The 23,124-nt window shown below is 41.5% G+C and overlaps 1 protein-coding gene across 9 annotated transcripts in view; it reads left to right on the forward strand.

Annotated features, from left to right (window-relative positions):
• Window positions 1–23,124, forward strand: part of ENTPD7 (ectonucleoside triphosphate diphosphohydrolase 7) — an 82,226-nt gene that overhangs the window by 11,739 nt on the left and 47,363 nt on the right. For 4 of the 9 annotated variants that reach the window (XR_003433875.1, XR_003433870.1, XR_003433876.1 and 1 more), the window contains exons 1-5: window positions 8,134–8,454; window positions 8,713–8,815; window positions 9,940–10,122; window positions 21,627–21,832; window positions 22,077–22,227. Coding sequence is in view for 1 of the 9 variants with exons in the window: in XM_027112275.1 (XP_026968076.1) it covers window positions 8,808–8,815; window positions 9,940–10,122; window positions 21,627–21,832; window positions 22,077–22,227 (548 nt within the window). In the remaining 8 variants the exon portion in view is untranslated. Of the gene's footprint in view, window positions 1–7,955; window positions 8,082–8,133; window positions 8,461–8,702; window positions 8,816–8,895; window positions 9,028–9,939; window positions 10,123–21,626; window positions 21,833–22,076; window positions 22,228–23,124 lie in introns of those variants that run through there. The other 5 variants (XR_003433871.1, XR_003433873.1, XR_003433877.1 and 2 more) reach the window with 4 other exon arrangements.

Raw genomic sequence — 23,124 nt, forward strand, 5'->3', positions numbered from 1 at the left:
TATACATAAAGCTGATTCACGTTGTTATACAGCAGAAACTAACACAACAATGTAAAGCAATTATGCTCCAATAAAGATGTTAAAAAAATAATGGTAGTAGTTTAGACCAGTGTGGTAGCAATGAGGTTAGTGAGAAATGGCTGGCTTTTGGATGCATTCTTAAGGTAGCGCTAATGGGCTTTGCTCATGGTCTCGATGGAGGGTGGGGAGTGGGTATGGGAGCAAGAGAAGGGTTAGGGCAACTCCAAGATTTTGGGCCTGAGCATCTGGAAGAATGGAGTGTTTCTTACTCCTTTACTACCATAGTGTGTCATCAAACATTTTAATCTTTGCCAGATTGGTAGCTGAAAAAATGGTATCTAATGTAGTTTTTACCCTATATTTTAACTGTGAAAATTGTCAAACATACAAAAAATTGAAAGAATAGTACCCACTTCATACTGACTTAATAAAGGATATTTATTAGCTCAAATAATTGGCTATCCAGAGATACGATGGAATTCAGGTTTCATTTGACTCAGTAACTTAACCATGTCATCAAGAATTTAGGAAGGAGGGGAAAGAGAGAGAGACAGACAGACAGACAGAGAGATAGAGAGGCTCCCTCACTACACTCCGTAAGAAAAGTGAATAAACTTTTTATTTGCCCCAGCAAATATGTCTCTTTATCTGGAATTGGACTATATGCCCACTCCTGAAAACACAGCTGTGGCCAAGGGATAGGATTTTGCCCAATACCTTAGACCTGGCTTGCATGTCCCACTCCTAGAGCCAGGGTGAAAGAATCCTCAAGTACACACGGCCTATACCTGGGGAAGGTGCCCACACTCAAAATCGGAATGGATGCCAAGAGAAAGGGATCAATATCTTCCCCATGCCTTCGTCCCAAGTACTATGGGAATTTTAAACTTTGCCATACTGCACCCCACCTCCCCAGCTGGAATCTCTGAAGAGTGGCCTTTCATTTCTCGGAATGATCTATGGCATTGATTTCCTGCGTTTGTCAAATTTTCAATCATCCTACTTGTTAATTCACTTCCTACAGTTGCTGTCATCTTTTTTGCACTGATATGCCATCATTTCTCAAGATACTCCGACACATGGCAGTAGTGTTATCAGACTTTTACTGAAGGTTTAGGGTCATGGAGAGGATTATAACATAGCGCAGAATTCAAAATTGAACCCTAGATGTCAATGCTATTACCTGAAATTTCCCTGACCACCGTGTCTTGGGGACTAGTGATTTTAAAATATGTCTGCAAATTGTTAGATACTTCTCTCTTCAAAAAGTGGAGCCTAATTGCCCTACCCTTGAATGTGGACTGAGAGTTAGTGACTCGCTTTTAACAAATAATATGTGGCATAAGTGAAGACATGGCTTCTGAGGCTAGGTCATCAAAAGAATAAAGCTTCTGGGCTTCCCTGGTGGCGCAGTGGTTGAGAGTCCACCTGCCGATGCAGGGGACACGGCTTCGTGCCCCGGTCCGGGAAGATCCCACATGCCATGGAGCGGCTGGGCCCATGAGCCACAGCCGCTGAGCCTGCGCGTCCGGAGCCTGTGCTCCGCAACGGGAGAAGCCACAGCAGTGAGAGGCCCGCGTACCGCAAAAAAAAAAAAAAAAAAAAAAAAAAAAGAATTAAGCTTCTACCTGGCACTCACACTCTCCCTCTCTCTCAGATCACTCTGGGAGAAGCCAGCTTCCACATCATGAAGACACTCAAGGATCCCTGGAAAAGTCCCACGTGAGAAGGCACAGAGGCCTCCCAACAATAGACAGCATCAACTTGCCAGCCATCACTTAGCAGCGCATACTTCAGTGCCAGTTAAGATGTTAGATGACTAGAACCCCAGCTGACATCTTTTTTTTTTTTTAATGTTTATTTGGTTGCACCAGACCTTAGTTGAGGCATGTGAACTCTTAGCTGCGGCATGCATGTGGGATCTAGTTCCCTGACCAGGGATCGAACCCAGGGCTCCTGCATTGGGAGCATGGAGTCTTATCCACTGTGCCACCAGGGAAATCCCCCCAGCTGACATTTTTTTTTTAATATTTATTTTTATTTTTTAAAATTCATGTATTTATTTTTTTGGTTGTGTTGGGTCTTCGTTGCTGCACGTGGGCTTTCTCTAGTTGCGGCAAGCTGGGGCTACTCTTCGTTGTGGTGTGCGGGCTTCTCATTGCAGTGGCTTTTCTTGTTGTGGAGCAGGAGCTATAGAGCGCAGGCTCAGTCGTGTGGCATACAGGCTTAGCTGCCCTGAGGCATGTGGGATCTTCCTGGACCAGGGATCAAACCCACGTCCCCTGCATTGGTAGGCGGATTTTCAACCACTGTGCCACCAGGGAAGTCCCCCAGCTGACATCTTGATTGCAAACTCATGAGAGACACTGAGACAAGCTGCTCCTAAATTCCTGACCCACGAAAACTGGGAGAGAGAATAATTTGTTATGCAACTATAGACAAAGAATACAGGGACTCTCTCATGTGCTCTTCTCTCCAGTCCCAACTGTCACCATCTTGCAGAGGTCCCTCATCTTTCTTTTATCTCATTTGTTTTTTCCTTTACCAGAGCTCCCTGAACCTAGTTTCTAGAGGGAATGCTCAAAATTCCTGTATTTTATTTGGAGAGTAATTGAAGTCTTCTTGGTCTAAACCTCTCCCATCTAGACTAAGCCCAGGGGATCCCACTCTCCCTGACCAAACATACCCATTATGGTCCAAAACCTAGATATTCTGTCTTCCTACCTGGCCAGCTGGTACCAGGTCCACTCAAACAGCTGCCAGCTTTTAAAACAAGTATTCTTGCCCTAATAGAAGTATGCATGAGCAAAATGCTACAAGAGCAGAGAGGAAGCACCTAAGCTGACTGGGGGAGCTCATAGAGAGAAGGTGACATTTGAGCTGAGTTTTGAAGGATAAGTAGGAGTTCATTTGGTAGAGAAGTGAAAGAAAGTCATTTAAGCAGAAGTAATAACAAGTACAAGGGCTCAGAGGTAAGAAAAGGCATAATTCTGAGACCTGTAAATATGTCAGGGTTGTGCATGAGAATACCTGTTGAGGAGCTTGGTTGATGTTGGGGGCTAGATCATATCAGGCATTGTAAGCCACATATATCAGTTAGGAGACCAAAGCTAACAGAATCCCCTGATTCAACTGACTTAAAAATAAGAACAATAATGAATTTAGTATCTCAAATAGTAAGTCCGTAAGTAGGGCTGCTCCCATGTTGGTTACCTTCACAGCTTAATGATGTTATCAAGGACCCAGGTTTTTTCCATATTTCTATTCTGTTATTCCCAGGCTTGTCCCCTATCCCCCACCCCAACCCTACCCCCGTGGTTGTAAGATGACTAAAGCAGCTCCAGGTACCCTTAAGATTACTTCTGGAGGTAGAAAAGGGGCCTTTTCTTCTCTCTCGTTATGTAAACTTTTGATTGACATACTCCTTTTAAGATGGAGAAAGCCTTTCCCAGAAATGTCTTCCCTCCTCCTCCCATTCCTCCCAACAGCTGACTTCCCTTTAGTATCATTGGCTAGAATTGCATCATATGCCCAGGATCAGTATTTGGTAAGGGAATAGGCCACCATGATTGATGTAGACCAGTCACAGTTTACTCCCTAGGGCTGAGGTGGGAGCTAGCACTCTTGAAGCACATGGTGAAGCATAGCAGTGTGGTTACTAGAATAAAATTGGGATTCTGTTAACAAGGTGGAAGTTTTGGCTAGGCAGTCAGCAGAATCTGCCACACCATGCCAAGGAATTTGAACTATCTCCCACTGGGATGGAAAACCACAGAAGATTTTAAAACAGGAAATAGCATGATTATATTTCACTATGTCAGAATAGAGGGGTACTCAAGAGGGGCATGGGTCTGGAGGTAGGGCCACCAGTTAGAAGATTTCATCAGAAGATATTAGAGAGGATTTTAGGCATTTGAATTAAGAACACCTAGTGACTAATTGGAATGGGAAAAGGAAGTAGAAGGGATAGATTCAAGAATGACTTGCATGTAAGCTAGACAGCTACATGTCAAAGAATGAAATTAGAACACTCCCTAACACCATACACAAAAATAAACTCCAAATGGATTGACCTAAATGTAAGACCAGACACTCTAAAACTCTTAGAGGAAAACATAGGAAAAACACTCTTAGACATAAACCACAGCAAGATCTTTTTTGACCCACCTCCTAGAGTAATGAAAACAAAAGTAAACAAATGGGACCTAATTAAACTTAAAAGCTCTTGCACAGCAAAGGAAACCATAAACAAGATGAAAAGACAACCCTCAGAATGGGAGAAAATATTTGCAAATGAAACAACGGACAAAGGATTAATCTCCAAAATATACAAACAGCTCATGGAGCTCAATATCAAAAAAACCAAACAATCCAGTTAAAAAATGGGTAGAAGACCTAAATAGACATTTCACCAAAGAAGACATACAGATGGCCAAGAGACACATGAAAAGATGCTCAACATCACTATTAGAATCAAAACTACAATGAGGTATCACCTCACACCGGTCAGAATGGCCATTATCAAAAAATCTAGAAACAATGTTGGAAAGGGTGTGGTGATAAGGGAACCCTCCTGCACTGTTGGTGGGAATGTAAGTTGATACAGCCACTATGGAGAACAGTATGGAGGTTCCTTAAAAAACTAAAAATAGAACTACCATATGACCCAGCAATCCCACTACTGGGCATATACCCTGAGAAAACCATAATTCAAAAAGAGACATGTACCACAATGCTCATTGCAGCACTGTTTACAATAGCCAGGACATGGAACCAACCTAAATGTCCATCAACAGATGAATGAGTAAAGAAGATGTGGCATGTATGTACAATGGAATATTACTGAGCCATAAAAAGAAACGAAATTGGGGCTTCCCTGGTGGCGCAGTGGTTGAGAGTCCGCCTGCCAATGCAGGGGACACGGGTTCGTGCCCTGGTCCGGGAAGATCCCACATGCTGCGGAGCGGCTGGGCCCGTGAGCCATGGCCACTGAGCCTGCGTGTCCGGAGCCTGTGCTCCACAACGGGAGAGGCCACAACAGTGAGAGGCCCGCAAAAAAAAAAAAAAAAAAAAAAGAAACGAAATTGAGTTATTCGTAGTGAGGTGGATGGACCTAGAGTCTGTCATACAGAGTGAAGTCAGAAAGCAAAACAAATACCGTATGCTAACGCATATTTATGGAATCTGAAAAATAAAAAATGGTACTGATGAACCTAGTGGCAGGGCAGGAATAAAGATGTAGACATAGAGAATGGACTTGAGGACACTGTGGCGGGGAGGGGGGAACTGGGGCAAAGTGAGAGTAGCATTGACATATATACACTACCAAATGTAAAATAGTTAGCTAGTGGGAAGCCGCAGCATAGCACAGGGAGATCAGCTTGGCGCTTTGCAACGACCTAGAGGGGTGGGATAGGGAGGGTGGGAGGGAGGCTCAAGAAGGAGGGGATATGGGGATATATGTATGCATATGGCTGATTTACTTTGCTGTACAACAAAAACTAACACAGTATTGTGAAGCAATTATACTCCAATAAAGATCTATTAAAAAAATTTAAAAAAAAATAACTTGCAGATACCTGCTTGGGTGAATCACAGGGTATTTTGTCAAAGTTGGGAATATGCATGGAGGAGGTTTGGGTGGATAAGGTGAGAATGGAGAGACAGTGAATTTGGTCTTCGACAGTGAGGTACCTACAGGACACATGAAGAGAGATCAGTAAACTTGGAGGGGAGAGCAAAGACCACATTAAATTCCATTAGAGTTTAGGGCAGGATGGAGTGTGGAATGAAGGAGAATTGATGAGGAGAAATAAAGCGATGCAGACAATGGACACAGTGTGGGACTGGTTTGACTGATTTTGCTCAGGGTGGGTAGAGTCAAGGATGCCTTGAGAAAATTGCAAATGTAATTGTAGACAAGCCTTTAAAAAGCAGTTAAAAACCTGTTTTGAAATATGGATTTCTGTAATTTGTTTCAACATGTTGAATTACAGCAAATGAGATGGAGAAATGATCTCAACCCATTTTTTTTGGCCTCCTAACTGGAAACCTCAGAACTTAGCCCTGTAGGCTGTTAATCAGATAAGCACTGCAGGCTTTACCATGCCTGAGAGCATATGGAGTGATTGAAGGAATTATTGTCCAAACCAGATGGACAAAGAAGGTATAATGAGAAAGTGTTGGGATTAAAATGTAGGTTTCTTTTCTGTTTTATAACAGGAGTTACAAAATATAAATTAGATGTTTCAATGCACCTTCAAGTTCTAAGTTAATATAGTTCATAAACTATATGAAACAAGTACTATTTAAAATATAAATAGGAATTTTATTTCCACTCAAAAACACTCATTTAGTGGAACACTGGAGTTTGAAATATACATAGATTAGATTTAGAACTGCACAGTTGGCAGGCAACTTCAAGAATTAAAAAAAAAAACAAAGCCAAAACATTTGTTGAGCTTTTCCTATGTCTACCTTGTTCCAGGCACTGAACTGGGCTCTAGAATAAAATCACCTGGTATTTTGTAATTTTTTGTGGTTAATCCTAACTTTATGCAGCTATTATACTCGATGTGGTTTCTGGGGCCTGGATAAAATATAACACTTGAAGCAGAGTAGGGACTGAGGGACAAAAAGAAAATTGAGAATTGAAGGAGAAAAGCAACCTAGGAAACCCAACAAGGTTGGGAGGGTAATGGAGGAAAAAAGAAACAGTCATGAGAGACTGAATACGCAAACTGGATAATGGCCAGACCGTATATGACAATTAAAACTCTGACCCACAGCCTCTGCAGCAATCAGCCCAGAACCCTCATGACTGGTCAATAACTGTCAGCTTCCCTAATTTTTGCCCCTGCCCTTCCAACTCAGGACCAACTGGTGAAGGTCAAATATGCTCCCCCAAAACAATCACATTAGATGCCTTGCTTCTAGTTAGCCTGCCTCCAGCTTCCCCATGCCATTCGGTGCATACATGAAATCTTCCCTTTTTGTTTTTCCACCTTGAACTTCCCCACTCCCTTGACAGCCTTTGATTCTCTGCCAAATGCCAAGTGATAGTGGTTGACTGCCCTGTTATAGCAGGCATAGAATAAATAGCCTCTTTGTTCTCATTTGGGTGGTCTTCATTTATTTCCACAGTCATTCATTCACATATTTATCATATATTAGTTGTATTTTATGTGCCAGGCAGTACCCAACATTGCTATGCAAGCAGATAGTCCTTGCCCTCAAGGATATTCTGTCTACTGGGATAGACAGATACATAAATATAATTGTAATTCAGTGTGGTAAGTGAAACAACATATAAAGGAGGTGTAGATCAAGTAAGGCTTTTAGGGGAAGTGACCCTTAAATCGAGTGGTAAGGGTTGAGGACGAGTTGACCCGGTAAAGAGGCAGGGAAGGATACTCAAGGCAGGTGGAGGGGAGGGGTGGAGGAGGCAGAGTGAGCAAAGCCCAAGAGGGCAGAAACCACAGAGGTGCGTTGCTGGAGCATGATAAGGGAGGTGCGGAGCAGCAGCAGATGCTGCATGGGCAGGTCGTGGACGGCCATGCGTGTGCCAAGTTTGTAAGGACTTGGATTTCATCCTGTCCAAGCGGCTCCCGCCTGGACATGAGAGAAGAGGCTGGTGTAAGCAAGGTACAAAAACAACATTCAGGAAACATTACCTTTTGTGTATCACTGTTAAGGTCTGGGAGGGCAGGGACACAGCCGCTCTTAATGTTTGGCTCACAGTAGACATTAAATGAATGTGGAATGAATGGATATAAGCGCTGCGGTGTAGTCGTCATTACCCCCCAACTTGTGTTTTTTTCTCATGGACAACACAGTAGATCCGGGGCATCTGTTTGGGAGGCTGTAGGGAAGGTTTGTGGTGGGAGAACTGCCATTCTGCAGGGCAGGATTTGTGGACACAAAACTGGCTTTAGGCAAGGGATGCACTTGTGTCGCGAACACCCCGAGACCCACGCACCCGAGCCGCTCCGTCCTGAAAACGGCCGCAGAGAAAACAGCCAGCAGAGAACTAGCGCCCCCGAGAGGGTAGCAGCCGCAAGGTACCTGGGCGCCGCTCCGTACTGCTCACCTGTGAGCCACAGCCGGCCCCTCCAGGCGGAGCCCCGCACGACGCCCTTCCGGATTGGACGCGCTCGAAATCCCGGGGCGGGCATTAAGGCCTAGCGCTCTAGGGGACTGGCCACCCTGGCGGACCGACGTGCGGCCGACGGAGCTGGTTCGCCCGCGGCCCCAGCTGGGCGGAAGGCGGGCCCCTCTCCGCGGGTCCCCTGTCAGTCATTGGCTCCCTGCGGTTTCCTTGGGGACGTGGCGCCGCCGGCGGCCCAGGCCTCCTTCCGGCTCGGTTAGAGGCCGCGGGGAGCACCTCCGGACCTAGCAGAGCGGAGCTGAGGGAGCCGGCGGGCCGCTCGACCCGTGAGTGTGAGCTCGGGAGGGCTGCGGGGCCGGGAGGGGCGGACCGCGGCTTCCTCGAGGATGTCGCTGGCCCTCTAGAATACCCCGCTCCCAGGGAGCCTGGGTAGGGTCCACTGAGCCCCAGGAACGAGAGCATACGGATCTGGAGTGGGAGCCCGGGGAGTGGGTGGACGCCATGAGCTTCTCGTGGTGGGGTATGGGGTCTAGTCTCGTGGGTACTGCTGGAGGTGAGCCGGAACCCCAACCAGCTCTTTCCAGGCTGCAGACTTCGGAGATGACTGGGACGAGGAGACCACCTTCTCAAGGCAAAAGGAAAAGGAGGTGACAGGCCTTGAGACCACTGAAGGGAACCCATGGCTAGGTAAGGTTGCAGACTTTATCCTCAGCTGGGAGCTCGGTGGGGGGTGGCTGGGAGATTGTTACGAGTGAGGTTTGCTCTAGGGCTGCATATGGACTTCGCAGCCTGGTCAGATGGATGCAAAGATCAAAGCTGCATTCTTTTGAAGGCAGATTCAACAATACCTTACAGCCCAGAGCCCCCGGGGTGATAGAGTGAGTGCTTGCTCAGCTCTGGTAAGTGCTAGATTGTAATGTTCTTTCAAATTTCCACTTGAGTGAGGCTAGGTGCCCCTTGGGGAGGTTAAAAAAACCCAAAAAACAAAACAAAAAAAATTTTTTTAATGAACTTTGAAAACAGACCGAGGTCCTTCTGAATTACTATGGAAAGTGAACTTCACAGTTGAGTATGCTTATCCATATATTATAACACTCTGAAGCTTTCAGAAAAGATTAATGTGGATCTGTGGAGCAACAGGTACCAAATGAGACAGTTGTCAAATAGAGTAAGTGGAGAAAGATGCAGAACAGTAGGTATGATGTAAAAGCAAAGGAATGGAGATACACACACAGGCACACACACAGATATATTACTTATATGGTATGTATTTATGCTTGTGTATACAAGAATATCCCTGGGTAACAGTGGTTGCCTCTGAGAGGGAAATGATGGGGTTAAGGCACAAGACTCACTTTCCACTATATATCCTTTAAACTGTTTGATTTTTTTTTTATTGTGTGCGTATGTTACCTATTAAAATATTTTTAAAAATCAGTTGAATAAATTTTCTGACTATCCAGTTTTTTTGACAGCATTCTTGATGGGAATGTTACAAGTGCTCTGATTCTTCAGTGTTATGAGATTGCACAGGGAGACTGGTGATTTTTTCATTAACATGAAGTTGGTTCTTTGAACTGCATCCCAAAGTGCACTCTGAAAAAAGAGCAGAGAAGCCTTTTTTTATTTATATAGTAGAAGCTCCATGAACTATATATGTCCTTTTCTAAAGTTCAAGAGTAAATGAACATTTAGACTTCTGGGGGCATAAATTTTTTGCCTTTATCAGGAAGCGCTTTAATTCAGCTTAAAAACCATTTTTTAGCACTGGATTGTAGAGACTTTTCTTACTAATGTTTGTCTCATTTCAGGATCAGTTTTTCCTACCTCTGCCCAGCCCCCTGGTACTTCACTGTGCCCACAGTGAGCCCATTTCCCCGGCAGCGGGTGGCATTCCTAGGACTCTTCTTCATATCCTGTCTCCTTTTGCTTATGTTAATCATGGACTTTAGACATTGGGGTGCTTCATTACCACGAGACAGGCAATACGAAAGGTGAGTCAGCTTTACATCGCTTCGATTGGCTTTGGTGTTGAAGTCATAAATATTTTGATAAGCTGTTTAACACACTACCACCTTTGACTCTTTTGGGGAATACCGCACTTTTATTAGTAAAACTGCATGCCACTTATTACATAAAGAAGTTCTTAAGCCCCATTTCGGCAATGTTCAGTTTTGATTCAGCAATGCTGTTGCTGCATTTTAACCATGAAAGACATCTTTCTGTTCTTTTGTCTTGGTGGGCTGACTTACTGGGTGCATAAATGTTTAGGATTGTTATGTACTCTTGATGAATTGACCCTTTTATCATTCTTAAATGACTCTGTTTATCTTTGATTATATTCTTTGCTCTGAAATCTACTAGTCTGGTATTAATATATCAACAGCAACTTCAGCTTTCTTGTGTCAGTGTTAGCATGATAGATGTTCTTCCATTCTTTTAGTTTTAGCCTATTTGTGTCTTTATGTTTAAAGTGAGCTTCTTGTAGGCAGAGTTTAGTTGAGTCTTTCTTTCTACCCAATCTGACAACGTCTGCCTTTTATTTGGGCCCTTCAGGCTATTTACATTTATCAATTGTTTAGATTTTAATCTGTCTTGCTATTTGTTTTCTGCTTGTCACATCTGTTCTTTGTTTGTCTTTCCTCTTTTTTTCCCTTCTTTTGAATTGAGTACATTTTTTATGATTCCACTTTAGCCCCTTTCTTGGCTTATTAGATATAACTCTGTTTTTATTTTTTCAGTGGTTGCTTTAGGGTTTAGAGTATACATCTTTAACTTATTACTTCAAGTAATATTATACCTCTTCACACACAGTGTAAGAACCTAACAACAGTGTACTTTCATTCCTCTCTTTCCCCTTGGCCTTGGTGCTATTGTTGTCATATCTTTTACTTCTACATATGTTATAAGCTCCACCATGTGTTATTATTTTTGCTTTAAGCATTCAATTATTTTTTAAAGAGGTTTTTAAAAATAAGAAAAAAAGCCTTGTATATTTACCATTTCTGGGCCTCTTCATTCCTTTGTGTAGATTTCATATTTCCATCTGGTATCATTTTCCTTTTGCCTAAAGGTCTTCCTTTAACATTTCTAGTAGTGTGAGTTTGTGGTTGGTGAATTCTTTAAACTTTTATGTGACTGGAAAAGTCTTTATTTTGTTTTCCCTTTAAAAGAAATGTTCACTGAGTATGGAACTCTAGGTTGATCGTTTTCTTCTTTCATTACTTTACAGACGATGCTTCACTGGTTTCTGGCTTGTCTTAGGAGAAGTCTGCTGTCATTTTTATCTTTGTTCTCTCTGTACATAATATGTCTTCCTCTGGCTGCTTTTAAGGTTTTCTCTTTATCACTGGTTTTAAACAATTCGATTATGATGTGCCTTGGTGTAATTTTCTTCATGATTCTTTTTTCTTTTTTTTAAGATTTTTTTTTTAAATTATTTTTATTTTTTAAAATTTATTTATTTTATTTTATTTTTGGTTGTGTTGGGTCTTCGTTGCTGCGCACGGGCTTTTCTCTGGTTGTGGCAAGCGGGGGCTACTCTTCATTGGGGTGCACAGGCTTCTCATTGCAGTGGCTTGTCTTGTTGTGGAGCATGGGCTCTAGGCACGTGGGCTTCAGTAGTTGTGGCATGTGGGCTCAGTAGTTGTGGCTCGCGGGCTCCAGAGTGCAGGTTTAGTAGTTGTGACACACAGACTTAGTTGCTCCATGGCATGTGGGGTCTTCCTGGACCAGGACTCAAACCCATGTCCCCTACACTGACAGGCAGATTCTTAACCACTGCGCCACCAGGGAAGCCCTAAAGATTTTTTAGATGTGGACCGTTTTTAAAGTCTTTATTGAATTTGTTACAATATCGTTTCTGTTTTATATTTTGTTTTTTTGGCCCTGAGGCATGTGGGATCTTAGCTCCCAGACCAGGGATCGAACCCACACCCCCTGCATTGGAAGGCAAAGCCTTAACCACTGGACCACCAGGGAATTCCCTCTTCATGATTCTTATGTTTGTGATTTGTTGATTCTTGGATCTATGGATTGTAATTTTTCATCAGATTTGGAAAAATTTTAACCATTATTTCTTCAAATATTTTTCTATCTTCTCCCACTTTTCCTTTGGTGTCTCCAGTGACATACTGAGCCGTGTGACGTTTTCTTACAGCCCACTGATGCTCTATTCATTTCTTTTTTTTTTTCAGTCTTTTTTCTCTCTGTTTTTTCTGGATATTTTATTAATATATTGCCGTGCCTTCTGGTTCATTAGTATTTTCTTCTGTAGAGTCTAATCTCCTGTTAGTTCAGTGAGGACTGAATACCTTTTTTCACAGAAAATATATTTGAATTATTTGATATAGTTTTAATGCCTTACCAGTTGCATAGAAGTTGCTATTTTTTGAAGGTTAGTTTCTGATTGGGCTACAGAATGAAATGATGACATGTGTTCATCATCTTCAACATAATTTTCTCTTTATTGCTTCCCAGAAAGTATCAGTTAGGAGGCTTTGGGCTGCAAGTAACAGTCAGACCAACTTAAATAATAACAAAGTTTATTGGCTCACATAACAAGAAGTCCAGGGATAGAGGGACCACAAGTTCAACATTGGCTGTCAGGATGGGAGTCTCTGTCTCAGTTGCCCATTTTGTCAGCTTACTAAATGGTTGCATAATAGCAGCCAGGGCTACCTGCATCCTCACTCATGTCCTGCAGGAGAGAAATGGATCTTGCATGCTTTCTTATAAGAGTGAAGACCCTTCCTGGAAACCTCTAGCAACCCGTTCCTTGAATCATTTTTGGTCAGAATTGGGACACATACCTCCTCCCCTTAATATTTCTGGGTTGTTCTGTCCCCAGAATTTCTCATTTCCTATTCACTTTGGTCATTCATTCATTCATTCATTCAACAAACATTTATTGAGCAGCCACTATGTGCTGGGTGATAGGAACTAGGGCATGGAGACTTTACTTTTTCTCAAGAAGTTTATATTTTCAAACTTTTCTCATCTAGCAGCACTATTCCTTTGTATTTTTCTTTCTTCCTTTTTGAAGAGGGAACACTTATATAGATAGATGACTAGAGTTGTCAACAGTTGGTCTTAAGAACCCTGTAGCGTTGGAAAACTGAGCCCATAATTTGAGTTTTTTAAATGCTTATTGAGATTTTCTTGACATACCTGAGCACAGTTTCTCACTGGAACATAGCATGGTCTAATTATGTAGGATAATATGGCTAGAGTAAAGACTACTAGGCAGTGAGTGGTGATCTATATAGCTGGAGAGGTAGATCAGGCTGGGCCTATTAAGCCATTTTAGGGGGTTTAGACTTTATCTTAAGGGCAGAGGGAAGACTTTGAAAGGCTTTGAAGAGTGATATGATCAGAAATGCTTTTTACAGAAAGGTCATTTTGATGGCATGGTGGAGAATGAATTGGAATCCTCCAGTAGAGAGATGATGGTGGCCTAGACTTGGGTGGCAGCAATGATGATGAAGAGAAGTAAATGCATCTGAGGGATACGTGGGAGGTGGAGTGATCTGATAGTTCTTATCTACCACTAAACTCAGGTGGCCAGATTCAATAAATACTTATGCTGAATTAATTGAAACAAGTTAGCCACAGAGCTAAGGAACACACAGACTGTGCCTGTGTAATGAGCGTAACAAAATCCTCACACCCTGTAATGCTCTGGCTGAGCAGCCAGCAGCCATATAGCCTAGAGCTCCTTGTTCTTTAATGAAATGTATGTGCATATGGCCACAAATTACCATGTGTCCTTGAACTTCACTCATGGCTGCCTACATGAGTCATTTAGGAAGCAAACATCTGTTGAGAGCTGCTGTGTGTGTGACTCTGTGCTAGGCGCTAGGGTACAAAGATGAATAAAACGTGGTCCCTGAACTCATGCAGTTAATAATCTAGTTAGAGAGGCAGATGTGAAGGAATAATTGTTTCCTAATGAGATAATAGTTTAAGTATAACTATGTAGAATCAGGAATAAAGAATCAGGAACTGTACATAGTCAAGAATGAGGAATAAAGTTAAGAATCAGAACTTAATAAGAAGAGGCTCATGAGTAACCAAATTTGATATCACTGAGTTCATGTACTAAGCGCTTATGTACTATACTGATAAGAAAGGCTCTCACGTAGAGGCTGTTTACTTTTGTTTTACATACTGTTTTTTTTTGTTTTTTTCAACTTTTTATTTTATATTGGAGTGTAGTTTGTTAACAATGTTGTGTTAGTTTCAGGTGTACAGCAAAGCGATTCAGTTATTCATATACATATATCTATTCTTTTTCAAATTCTTGCCCCATTTAGATTGTTACATAATATTGAGCAGAGTTTCTTGTGCTGTATAGTAGGTCCTTGTTGGTTATCCATTTTATTTTATTTATTTATTTATTTTATTTGTTTATTTTTGGCTGCATTGGGTCTTTGTTGCTGCACGTGGACTTTCTCTAGTTGCGGGGAGCGGGGGCTACTCTTCGTTGTGGTGCGCAGGCTTCTCATTGCGGTGGCTTCTCTTGTTGTAGAGCACGGGCTCTAGGGTGCGCAGGCTTCAGTAGTTGTGGCACACGGGCTCAGTAGTTGTGGCGCATGGGCTTAGTCGCTCCGCGGCATGTGGGATCCTCCCGGACCAGGGCTCGAACCCATGTCCCCCGCATTGGCAGGCGGATTCTTAACCACTATGCTACCAGGGAAGTCCCTATCCATTTTAAATATAGTACTGTGTACTTGTGCATACTGTTATAATTAGCTTGGTTCTCTCTTGTCTCAGGACACAGCAAATAATAGCAAGTTAGAATTGTGGTAGTGGGAAGGGTGTGATGGTCATTAGATGCGGGCACACTGATGACAGTAATTAATAACGTACTGACATCTTGACAGTGAGGCAGGAGAGAGGAAATTTATTAAAAGTAGACTCAGGGGCTTCCCTGGTGGCACAGTGGTTAAGAATCCGCCTGCCAATGCAGGGGACCTGGGTTCGAGCCCTGGTCTGGGAAGATCCCACATGCCGCAGAGCAACTAAGCCCATGCACCACAACTACTGAGCCTGAGCTCTAGAGCCTGCGAGCCACAACTACTAAGCCTGCGTGCCACAACTACTGAAGCCCGCACATCTAGAGCCAGTGCTCCGCAACAAGACAAGCCACCACAGTGAGAAGCCTGTGCACCTCAACGAAGAGTAGGCCCTGCTTGCCGCAACTAGAGAAAAGCCCGTGCTCAGCAGCGAAGACCCAACACAGCCAAAAAAAAAAAAAAAGTAGACTCAGTAACTCAGAATTTCTACAGACCATTTCTATAGTGCTAAACAGTTCTACACATTTTGTTAAAACTATTTTATTATACAGTCTAATTATTTGTGTTAACGATGACCTTAAGTCAGTGGTTTTCAACTTTATGTAACCGAATTACTTGGGGACCTTTATAAAATGCAAATAACTGGACTTTTTCTCAAGGTGATTCTAATATGCAGCCTAAGTTGGGAACCATTGCTCTACAGTTTAGTTATATTTATCTGGGAATGAAGTATTGTGGTATAGGGGAAAGAGATTGATTTTAGAGCTAATCAGCCCGTCATTCTCTAGTTGGGTTATCTCAGACAGGTGCTCTATTCTGGGATCTCATTTCTTTAAGTATAAAGTGTAGGTAAAATGCCTGCCTTGTCTTGTCATTTGGATTAAAAAAGAAAAACACCTAGCACTGCCTGGTACATCACAGATATTAGTCTTATTAGTATTATTTGGAATAATCTTGATTTTTCTGTTCTCTAATTCTGTTTTGTGCCCTGCAAATATGCAGTGAAGATAAGGGGAAGCATTATCTCCATTTAAATTTTTTTCCTTCCAGAATTTCTTTTCTGTGGCAGCTGTTACTACTTAGGCACTGGTAAGCACTAGCTGATGATAAAATGGTTAAACAAATAATTAGGAATTGATGAAAACACCTAACACTCAAGTTCAACAGCTTATAAAAAATTAGGACAAGTGCTTGTGGTTGTGATTTTTATATTACATACATTGAATATAGTCATATTTTTTCCAACTTAAATTGTTCTTAATTCACATGATGAAATTAATCAATATTTTATATAGAAAAAATGTTTTAATTTGAATTTTTTCAGCCATTGGTAGAACCTAGCATATCACTTCTTTTTTTTAATTTTTAAATTTTATTTTATTTATTTTTTTATACAGCAGGTTCTTATTAGTTATCTATTTTATACATATCAGTATATATATAGCATATCACTTCTGAGGTGATATGGCCCAGGATTTTAGAAGCCTGCATGGGGGTTTTCCCTCAGTAGTTTCAAAACTGAAGAGCTGTTGTTTTACAAACATATACCCACATTGCTTCTGGAAGGAGAAACCAGAAGGTTTGCATCAGAACTAGAATTTAGGAAAAGGTAAATTTACAGATTGATGAGTGTCAGTAAGGATAGAATCCAGAATTTTTTTTTAAATATATATTTCTAAAACAAACTTTATTTTTTAGAGCAGTTTTAGGTTCACAGCTAAATTGAGCAGAAGGACAGAGAGGTTTCCCATAAACCTCTTGCCTTCCCCCCGCCAACACGCACAGCAAAGCTGTTTTTAAGAATAATTTTTGTTAGATGTGTTTTAATCAACTATTTATCTAGCATGTGGCATATAAGATGGGCTCCAACAACTTCATCATACTTAATTCATATTTTACACCCATTTATTCATTCATCTATTCACTTACTCAACAAACACTGTCTACACTGTGGTATCCAATAGGGTAGCCACTACCCACAGAGGCTATTTAAATATAAATTAATTTAAATTAAATAAAATAAAAATTCAGTTCCTTATTTGTACTAGTCACATTTCGGCCTGAAGCAACTGATCAAGGATTCAAGTGGAAAATGTAATGTAAATGTCATCTGGTCCTATCTTTCTCCCTTGTATTCTAGTGTCAGCTGACTTTTTTCTGCCAATGCACACATGGCGACTTCTAAGAGAAGAGAAAGCAAAGTTGAGTTGTACCCAAATGAGAGCTGTAAAGTTGCTTATCTTGACAGGAACCAAAGAGGATGACAGGATGCTTTGGAAAGCCTTTGAAATTTTCTAAGGAGACCAACTGATTTTGAGTATAACTATACAAAGACATAGATGAATTATTAACAAACTAGCAGGTTCATATTGTGAGCTCTAGGCCCAAGCCAATCAGGATTGATTGATACGTATCAGAGAAATGTGAGGAACATTGTGTCTGTATTGAGGTATGCAGATAAGGTAATTGCTCTTGAGAAGCTGAGAGTCTAAATGGAGAAGTGGAGCAAACAAATATGAAAGAACTCTTAGGGCTCATACTGAAATGTAAGCAAACTGCTTAAAGAGAATGACACTCCACATGTTAGAACAGAAGGAGGAGGCCTTTTTTAGATCATTACAAGAATCAGCTTGTTGAGGGGAGGCTTCTGGAGAACTGGGAAGCCATATCAAAGAAGGGAAAGGGGGAGGAATAGGTAGAGAAGCAAACGGATGTTAGAAAAAAGGTCGCGTTAGAGTAGTGGTTCTCAAAGTGCTTACTGACGCTTGGGAGTCTCTGAGACCCTTTCAGGGAGTGTGTGAGGCCAAAGCTATTTTGATGATAATACTAAGATGTTGTTTGCCCTTTTAAAAAATTGTGTTTAAAAACGCATAACACAATTTACCCATCTTAACCATTTTTAAGTGTATAGTTCAGTACCGTTAAGTATATTCACACGGCTATGAAGCCAATCTCCAGAACTTTTTCATCTTGCAAAATCTGAAACTCTATACCCATTAGACAACAACCCCTAATTTTTCCCTGTCCCCAGCCCCTGGTAACCACTATTCCATTTTCTGTTTCTATGAATTTGCTTACTTTACATACTTCATATAAGTGGAATTATAGTGACTGGCTTATTTTGTGACTGGCTTATTTCACTTAGCATAATGTCCTCAAGGTTCACCCATGTTGTAGCGTACGGCAGGATTTCCTTCTTTTTTTTTTAAGGCTGAAGCATATTCCATTGTATGTATATATCACATTTTGTTTATCCATTCATCTGTCATGGACCTCCGAGTTGCTTCTACCTTTTGGCTATGGTGATACTATTTGCCTTTTTCACTGAGTTGACATTTACACTGATGATGCAAAAGCGATGGTGGGTAAAACTGCTGGTGCCTTAGCACCAATCAAGATAGAGCGCCAAATTACACTAGTAGTTACGGCAGTCTTCATTGTCACACAATTAAAGTGGGAAGAAAAGTCTAATTCCACTTAAGAATATCTTTTTAATATTCTGTGTGACAAAATGGGAAATAGGAATTAATCACTTCTGTTGCCTACTCAGGTTGTCTCAAGGAAAAGCACTTAGGCAGTTGTTTGAGTTGTGAGCTGAACACAGTCATGGAATACTATTTTTCACTTGAAAGAATAACTGTCAGAAAAACTGTAGATTTCAGATGTGGGTATTTCATAGACATTTTCTTGAAAATGAATGAAGTAAAAACCTGTCACTTCAAGGAAAATAGCTGTCAGTATTTATTGCCAGTGATAAAATTTGAGCTTTTAAGTGAAAATTAGAAGTTTGGGAAGTTTGTATCTGCCACTGTGAGTTTGATAGCTTCCCAATACTTAAAAGACTTTTTTGATAAAATTGGTAGTGATATTCATGAATGTGTGTGGTTTTTTGGTAGAATGAAATGTGTCAACATTAAGAAGATTTGCATAGCTCAGCGAACCAGTATTTTCCAGTATACGATGTGACAACATTACGCATGGGTAAAAGCAATTTAAAGTGAAAGATAGACCAGTGCATTTTAATGTAACAGTATGAAAAGTTCTTAGAGTTTAGATTCCACATTGCAACCAACCTTTAAGAAACTCCACTTGTCGAGTTTCAGTGTAGTACCAATGATCTAAAAAGTACTCTTCCCTTTTCCAACAACATACCTGGGTGAAGCTTGATTTTCTTCATATACTTCAATCAAAACAACTTATCGTAACAGACTGAATACAGAAGCAAATATGAGAATCTAGTTATCTTCTATTAATCCAGACACAAAAGAGATTTGCAGAACTCTAAAACAATGCCACTCTTCTAACTTTTTTGTTTTAGAAGATAGTTGTTTTTCATAAAATATGTTAATATGTAATGAGTTTGCTATTGTGTCTAAATAAATAAATAAGTATTTTTAAATGTTCTGTTTTATTTTCTAACATGGTAAATGTAGACAGATGTACCACAAAAGCTCTTTGGGGTCCAATAATTTTTTTAAGGCTATAAAGTGGTCCTGAGCCCCCAAATTTTGAGAACCAATGTACTGGAAAAAGTTATTCATTAAGCAGGAGGGGACAGGATCCAGAATCTTGTCAAAGAGAAGTAGAAGGGGTGGTTTTCAGAGAAGGAAAGCAGATAAAGATCTGTGAAGTAGAAGACTGCTGATGAGAAATGAAAAGTCACTTTGGGCTGGAGATGGATTATCTTGCCTATTTCTTCTCTATCTGTGGCCCACAGATGTCTGCCCAGCTTTCCTGTGATAGAAGTGAGCTGTTATGAGTTGACTGGTGGGTTGTGAGCCCATTTTAGCCCAATCATTTGATTAGAATGGGAAAGTCTGTGGTGGAATGGAATCTTTAGGACTGTAAACTTTCTAGTGTGTAACAGACTTTTACCATCTGCTTCACTTCCTGCAACTCACTCTCATATCAGATCCAGAAAAAAGTTCTACCTGACCCCTATCCTATGCAATAATTTACAGCATTGTATTGAAGCTCAAATATATGTTCTCCTCTTTTTAAAATAATGCATTTTGTGTTATAGAATAGGAAAGGTACTCAGCTCTACTTTTTTGATTTCAGAGCTGTTTCTACACGGTCTTCTTTTCATCAGGTTTGCTTTTCTCTCCAAAGTAAGGAACTCTGTAGTCTGTGTAGCAATGTGAAATCACCAGTAAACACAGGCTAGATTGTTCTGAGAGGTATGACACATGGCTTACTTTTCTGGATTTACTGTGAAGGGAATGTTACCTGCAATTCAAGGCCCCTCACTTGCATGGGCCCCTTTTGTATTTGTAATGTTGAATATTTTGTGTAAAAGAACCTTCCTCCCCCATTATATTAGTTTCAGGCTCCACAAAAGCTAGTTCTAAAGGGTTCTATGTAAGGGTCTTGGGGATCTGGGCATTACCGCTAAAGACAATGTTGGATGATAGGGCAGAAGGGAGTTTAGGTGTATTACTTGAAAAAATTCACAACATTACTTTCAGAATATTCATTCAATTATTAGCTCAACCTATGGTAATATTTATTCAAATTTAATAGAATCTAGAAGGCAAAATTTTAGTCTGCCTACCATGCATTATATATTAGCGTCAAGAAAGAGCTCTCCGGGCTTCCCTGGTGGCGCAGTGGTTGGGAGTCCGCCTGCCGATGCAGGGGACACGGGTTTGTGCCCTGGTCTGGGAAGATCCCACATGCCGCGGAGCGGCTGGGCCCATGAGCCATGGCCACTGAGCCTGCGCGTCCAGAGCCTGTGCTCCGCAACAGGAGAGGCCACAACAGTGAGAGGCCCACGTACCGCAAAAAAAAAAAAAAAAAGAAAAAGAAAGAAAGAGCTGTCCTTTTTCGAGTAATAAGCTAAAAGCCATTCTCATTCTCACCGGGCTGCTCTTCAGGTGAAGCCTTTGAAGAGGAGTCATCAGTGACGTTTGTACTTTTCAGACCTGTATGCTCTGAGGAAACTTTAATATTTATTAAAGCCTCATCACTCAGAAGAAGGGTTTCACCAGCTTTTAGCCTTCTTTTCTTTCTGGATATTTCAGCCCTTTTCTCCAGAGAGTCTTCTGCTATTTGTTCTCCCAATAGTTATGTAACAAGCACAGCACTGAGCTAACTGCTCAACATACATTTTGGCCTCTCTGAGAGTAGAGACTCCTAACTACCCTCATTTCACAGACGAGGGAACAGCTTGAGAGAAGTAATTTCCTGAAGGTCACAAAACATAGGAAGTGCTAGAGCTGAGACTCAAACCTTGGGGTTTTGGTGGTAACATCTTTACTTGTTCCATCTTCCTGCTGTCAGCCAGATATCATTCCGCCATGTTCTTCATGTTTATATACAGAAAGGATAGATAAATAGAGAAGAAATTGATAGAATTGCTTTAGTTATCTAGTGTGCATAGCAAACCACCCTCAAATTTTGTGGCTTAGTATTTACTGAGGCCTAGAAGCCCTTTAATGCTTAATAAAAGATTTGCTACCCTGGCCAGTTTCAGAACTACCCCCAAACTTAGGGGAGTCTTTTGGTTACCTAATTTCAGTATAAACCAGCTGTTGCCTCATATACATCAGTAAATATGGTCAATATTGTTTCATTCCTTTGTTAGGATGTGTAGTCCCATGTGCCTGGCACATGTAGGCACTTAATGAAGACTCACGAACAGATGAATTAAGTGGTGGTGCTATTTGCTTAACACTAGTTTCTCTTTTTGCCCGGCTTAGGTATTTGGCTCGAGTAGGAGATCTTGAAGCTACTGACACTGAAGACCCAAATCTAAATTATGGACTTGTTGTGGACTGTGGCAGCAGTGGCTCTCGGATTTTTGTTTATTTCTGGCCAAGACATAATGGGAATCCTCATGACTTGTTGGACATCAAACAGATGAGAGACCGTAACAGCCAACCAGTGGTTAAAAAAATCAAGCCAGGTACTAAATGGAATATATTTCATTGTCAGTCTCTCTTATCTGCTACAGAAATGAGAGGACAGAAGAGAAGAGGGAGAAAGAAAGCTACCCTTTTCTTCTGGACGTTCTGGATAATGGGAGGGATTCATTGCTACCCTACTCTTACGAAATAAATGTTTAGGACCTTAAACAGAACCTTATGGGGTATCAGTCTTCTGAGTCTATGTGATCTGCTCTTTAAAGAAAGTATTTTATCTTACTTAAGGAATCTCTGCAATGGCAGACACTCCAGAACATGCCAGCGATTACCTTCGTCCTCTGCTGAGCTTTGCTGCTGCTCATGTGCCTGTGAGGAAGCACAAGGAGACCCCCCTTTACATCCTATGCACAGCAGGCATGAGGCTTCTCTCCGAGAGGTGAGATGCAGGAGAGTGGGTGGCCCAAGAGTTGAAAGTGCAGTTTCATACATTATTCTCTGTGGTTCCCTGGTCTGAAGGCAGGATGTGGGTACAGCACACAGAGTTGACAGGTGGCACTAAGAGACTTCTTGCTCAAAATAGAGCAGAGCCACTCCTACACCCCGTTATTTCACAATCAGTTGATCACACCTCCATGTCGTTTGCTTCTTTGGGATCAATATCTATTTGAGATGGTTGTAATGATTCTTAGTTTTGATTGAGGGTTGGGAGCAGTGGTGATGTAATAAATTTGGATCATGAGGCACCTAGAAGGTGAGCATAATTTCAGAAGGGTAGTAGGAGGGTCACCTGGGGGACTGGGTACCTGGGGTCTAGTAGGAGGGCTCTGGTAGGAATGGGGTTTTCTCTATAACTTTGCCTGGCTCCCTGATGATAATTGGTGCTACTTGCAAAGCTTAGTCTCCATTGCTTTAGACCACTTTTTCAACCCCTGCTGGTTAAGTCTTTTCCACTTGACCTTGGCAGTTTAGCCTGGCTTTTTGCCACCTGATCCTTCTTCCTTCACTGAAAGAGGAGGAAGACGAAGGGGCAGCAGCTATGCTTAGGTCAGACCCCTCCTTGTTTGTGATTTCTCCCTTTTGACACCTCCCTGACCCCTCCATACTTATTATGGTCTTGAGGTAGGAATGAGCTCCCTTAACTTGAGCACCCATCCTTCTGCAATGTTTACAGTCTCATAGTCATCGGGTATTTTTTATTAGCTTAAGTGTTTTTCCTTGATAAATGGCAGTTCCCTTTTCCACAAAGTTTCATTTCATATACTTGGCCAACAGCAATGAAAACCTCTGCCATGTGTGTAGGGCTCCATTCTGCTTGTGCCAGACATGTATGTCA

This window comes from Aethalodelphis obliquidens, unplaced genomic scaffold (assembly GCF_003676395.1).
Source record: "Aethalodelphis obliquidens isolate GAN/ISIS:26980383/991018 unplaced genomic scaffold, ASM367639v1 scaffold11, whole genome shotgun sequence".
Classification (NCBI taxonomy): Eukaryota; Metazoa; Chordata; class Mammalia; order Artiodactyla; family Delphinidae; genus Aethalodelphis; species Aethalodelphis obliquidens.